The sequence below is a fragment of the Penaeus chinensis genome, chromosome 2 (assembly GCF_019202785.1).
Source record: "Penaeus chinensis breed Huanghai No. 1 chromosome 2, ASM1920278v2, whole genome shotgun sequence".
In the NCBI taxonomy this organism is placed as follows: domain Eukaryota; kingdom Metazoa; phylum Arthropoda; class Malacostraca; order Decapoda; family Penaeidae; genus Penaeus; species Penaeus chinensis.
The window spans coordinates 2831858-2836857 of record NC_061820.1 but is presented as its reverse complement, the minus strand read 5'-3'; the positions used below and the strand labels follow the sequence as shown (position 1 = coordinate 2836857).

At 45.1% G+C, this 5000-nt stretch overlaps 1 protein-coding gene across 1 annotated transcript in view; it reads right to left on the bottom strand.

Moving 5' to 3' along the window:
• LOC125031157 (RNA-binding protein Musashi homolog Rbp6-like) overlaps positions 1 to 4982 on the bottom strand; it is a gene marked incomplete in the record, with an annotated part of 674840 nt that extends 669858 nt beyond the window's left edge. Inside the window, 2 exon segments of the mRNA XM_047621710.1 lie at positions 4355 to 4395; positions 4821 to 4982. Of these exon segments, the coding sequence (XP_047477666.1) occupies positions 4355 to 4395; positions 4821 to 4891 (112 nt within the window).
• Positions 4983 to 5000: the final 18 nt, after the last annotated feature.

Genomic DNA, 5000 nt, shown 5'->3' with positions numbered 1-5000 from the left:
CCCCTTGTCAGAAGAGCTAGCCATTACAAAGGGAAGCAGAGGTTGAATGAGAAGGGGAGAGGATAGGAAAGGAAAGGGAAGGAGGTAGGGGGAGATAAGGAGAGGGAGAGACGGAGGGAAAAAGAGGTCGAAGGAGAGAGGGATGGAGGGAAAGTAGGATAAGTAGAGAAGGAGGAAGAGGTAGGTTAGAGAGAGAAGGGGGAGGGGTACAGGCACATGTGGTAATGTATGTTGGGGGTGGGGGTAGGGGGGGAGAAGCAGCAGAAGAAGCAACGTTGCCCTCAAGCAGTTGGAAAGTCTTCCCCTCCCTTCTCCCCTTCCCCTCCTTCCCTACCTCTACCCCGTCTGCCTTCTCCTCCGCCCACTCCTCCCTCCCTCCATCCCTTCCCCTTCTCCCCCTCTCTTTCCCTTCCCTTTCTCCCCTCTCTTTCCCTTCCCTTTCCCCCCTCTTTCCCTTCCCCTTCTCCCCCTTCGTTCCCTTCCCCTGTCTCCTCTCTCCCTTCCCCCCTCTCCTCCCCCCCAACCATACCACCCGGACGGCGGACTTCCTCCCCCAGGGGACTCTTGATAATAAATCGATTCATCTTATTGGTCCTCGTTATTATGGGCCAACTGAGGGGGGAGAGAAATAGCCTTGTTTCTAATATTGATTTCTTTCTATGCCAACGATTTATTTACTTTCGCACTTTTTATATTTTTGTCTTTTATTATTCCTTACATTTTTTTTTAAATTTTCTTTTCTTTAATTTCTCCCTTCCTTTCTCAGAGGGATATATATTTTGAATGATTTTTTTGAACGCCGACTCCAAGCGCTGAAGGTCGCGCAAGCTGACAGCTGAGGCGGCGGTAAGCGTCGGCCAACCAACCAATAAACATTAATTATGAATGGCCACAAGATCGCATCACGGAAGGTAAATACCCGCGCTTGAGAAAGGATTCATTCACAAGTGTTGGAATGCGGTTTCCCGGAAGAACGGTAGCAACAGCGCGAACGAGTAAAAACAGTACATATATTTTTTTTTTCTTTTTTTTTGAGGGGGGTGTCTACGCTGGATGATATTTGCGCACTATATGTATGCGTAAAACGTGTACGTGCACACACACACACACACAGACACACAGACACACACACACACACACACAGAGCAAATCTTACCGCGTAGGCTAGCATCTCTCTTATCAAAAGCCACCTACTTCAAATAAAACTACCTTCCACGCGCTTGACTCAGCATCGCTAACAGACCGACCAACTATTACCACCAACCATCGCTCTGAATCTGTATTCTATTCGACGCTAATGAATGACATGCATAAAATCTTCCCATCAATTCATAGACTAAAGGCCAAATCTACCGAGAGGAAATGTACTGGAATGAACTTGCGTCACAAAGAGCGGGCGTCTCATTCTCCCAGACTTTAGAGATCCGTCGACCGCGAAAATAATAGTAGCCTGCACCGATCCCTGTCGAATTCGCTGCAATTCGAACCGTCAAGAGATAATCAATCGACCGCGAACTGCATTGACGCCATCGACACGGGGACGCACAGCGCGAATCGAGATGTCGGACCGTCGCCCTATTCGATTCCGCTAAAATATATATATATATATATATATATATATATATATATAAATAGGAATAAAGAACACTTCTCGATGCAAAATTATTCCTATCGAAAGCCGTTTGTTAAAAAATATATATATATATGTATATATATATATATTAGAAAGGAATAAGACATTTAAAAACGGTCGTTAATCAGTCCCCTGTGGTTTTCTTCACCTAACGAGACCCTCCACAACACCTCAATAACACCTACAAATTCTACAACGCACAATTTACACTTTTTTTCCCCCAACATGCATCGCAAGCGAGATAAAAGCCTAATTGGAAAATATCACGCCTTGCAGTCCACGCCCAGCCTACCCAGGGAGGCGAGCGGCGTATGATAGATGCCGATGCAGTCCCCCCGCCCATTAACACCATTAAACCCGCTTTTAACACACCTCAGAGTCCACCGCACCGGAGGCGAGAGGGAGAAGGGAGGGAGGGAGGGCGGAAAGGGAAGGGAGAGAGGGAGGGAGGGAGGAAAGGGAAGGGAGAGAAGGAGGGAGGGAGGAAAGGGAAGGGAGAGAAGGAGGGAGGGCCATGGAGATAGGGAACAGGGAGGGGCGAGGGGGGAGTGCAGGTCCGGCCGTGCATCATATTTTGGGCTCCTTTGGTGTTTCAATTATGTCACAGATCCACTATTACTATCCTTATCCCGCGCGTCCCCCTGTCCCATCGGTTGGCGGGCGGTGCGGCATGACCCTTATGTCCCTAGCCGCTAAGGGCGCCTCTGGAAAGGGATTTTGGACGTGGTGCGGTGTCCTGTAGATAGGAGTTCCGCGCCCGCCCGCCCGCCCGCCCCTGAGGCCCAATTCCGCCCTGATACAATTGCGCCCGCCGGATTTCATTATCGGCCTTTCTAATTAGTGTTACCTGGGAACAAAAATTAGCCCTACTGAGATAATATATTAACCGCCGACATGGCAGGTCTCCCGAGTGTACCCTCACCCCCCTCCCCCTTCCCAGCATGTCCTTCTTCGGTACACTTGTAACGCGCTCGTCATTAACGCGATTGGTAATGAATAAAGTTTTACCAATGGTCCCCGACGTAGAGTTACAAGACGGACAGCTCACTCCCACGGAAACGGAGGTAGGGGTGGGCAGGGAGTGGGCAGGGGGAGGGGGGCAAGGGCGAAGGGGATGGGGCCACGATAAAACACGTGGGTTGCGGCTAACCTTACAACTTTACTTGGCTTTAAAAATAGGTTCCTGATCAATCCTCCCATAAAATATTTAAAACTGCTTCAACAATTTACGGTCTCATCACGCGATATATATATCATCACAAGACTATAGTATCCGCTGATCGGACCCTACAGAGAATAATGATTGCGAAAAATACACTCACCCCCAAAAAAACTAAACATTTTAATCACCATCACCATCATCTTAAAAATAAACAAATAAACAAAAAAACATCAACAACAAAAAAACATTAAACTTTTTTCTCCATCTTCCTTACTTTCTCGGCACTCTCTCCTTCTCTCTCTCTCCCTCCCCCTCTCTTCCTCTTTCACATTTAAGGGACAATCACACCGACAACAAAACACGCTCTCAGGAATGGGTTTATCCCCCTTTAACATTTCCTCTAAAAATAACGAATCACCTTCGATAATTCTCCTCCGCCGTGAACTCCCAAGGCCGAACGCTACTTGCCATACACACAACTGGTGTTCCTTCTCCACTGCCATTTCACGACGCCTGATGCACGCTAATTGTGTCTATATATTTTTGACTTGAGATACATACTGAGGGCTATAATCATAGGCGCATTTGTACGTGTGTAGATGCAGATAAACGCAGTTGTTAATATACATGTAGATAATATATATATATATATATATATATATATATATATATATATATATATATATATATATATATATATAATGAAAAATCAGAAAAATTATGGGATTCAAGGAAACACCAAACAACGTGAAAGAGTAGCAATTCCGGAGGGTGAAGAACAGACGGAAAGGAACGGAGAAGGGAGAACACATTAGAAGACGAAAATGAGAGAGAGAGAGAGAGAGAGAGAGAGAGAGAGAGAGAGAGAGAGAGAGAGAGAGAGAGAGAGAGAGAGAGAGAGAGAGAGAGAGAGAGAGACGCCCGAATTTTCGGATGGTGAGAATCAATGTGACTCCACACTTCTCCCTCTGTCTTCCTCTCTCTCTCTCCCTCTCTCCCCCAAAAACATTTACAAACACAAACCACGTACACAAAGCCGACCACGGACGCACACGGCGGCGGAGAAACCCTCACACACACACACACACCCTCCTTTCGAAGCTAAACAAAACCTACACACATTCGTCACTTCATCGCAGCTGGATTATCAATTCAATGAATCCTCCTTAATTCTCCTCAATGCACACGAAGGAAAGTACTTTTTTTTAAACTCCTCTGTCCTTGGTATTTATTTCACTTGACAACCTTTTCGTCCTCAGCGGCACCGGAGGACTAAGTTCGCTCGGTCGGAATTTTGGGCCAAAGCTCTATTTTCACAGAACGTTATATATTACTTAAATTCCGGGTTTTTTTTTCTGATAGATCGAATAGATGCAACGCACACACCGAGCACAGGAATTTATTTAATAAACGTATATTTTTTCCCCGTCTTTTCCATGTCCTCGAATTTTCACCACGTTATAACTTCCGTGCAAACCGGGCGGGGGAAATTATTTATCGTTATTATTATTTTTAAACACAGACAAGATGCAGATAACGAGAAATATAAATGATCTTACCTGCTGTAGTTTGCCAGCTCAGGCCACCGATGAACATTTTGCTGTAAGGAAAACGCAAATTGTAAGTTGGTGTGAGAATTTGTAGCCGCGATGAAAACATTTTTTTTTTTTTTTTTAGACATTCAGATTTTTTTTGGGTTTCACGATTCCTTGACAGTCACTTATAACCTGCTCCTCTATCAAACAAATTTTTATAGGCATACTCTTTTATTTTGGTATAACATTGAAACATGAACTGATTTACTGATCTTCTGAACACAAAACTCATAGCCATCTTCCTTTCAATATATCTGATTATTGATATTTCTTTACAGGCATGAACTTTTATATTTTTCTTAGCTTAACAACTTTCAACTTCTTTTATATTTTTATCGGCCGGTGCGGCACACCGGGATTATTTCCACAGATGCTGAAGACAAAGATTTGAGAGATGATGATATTTCGCAAATGCTTGAGCGCGACGTACCCTGGGTCGTTGGGCACCTCACTTGGGGACCCGACGGGGTTTTCCACGGTGACGGCGGCATCCATGATCATAATTGCAAAGTAGTGGGTTTAGCTACGTTACAACTACGCCACTAAGTTAAAACTAACTAAGAGAGGAGCGGTACTTCTCTACGCGACCACACACAATACCGTACTATCG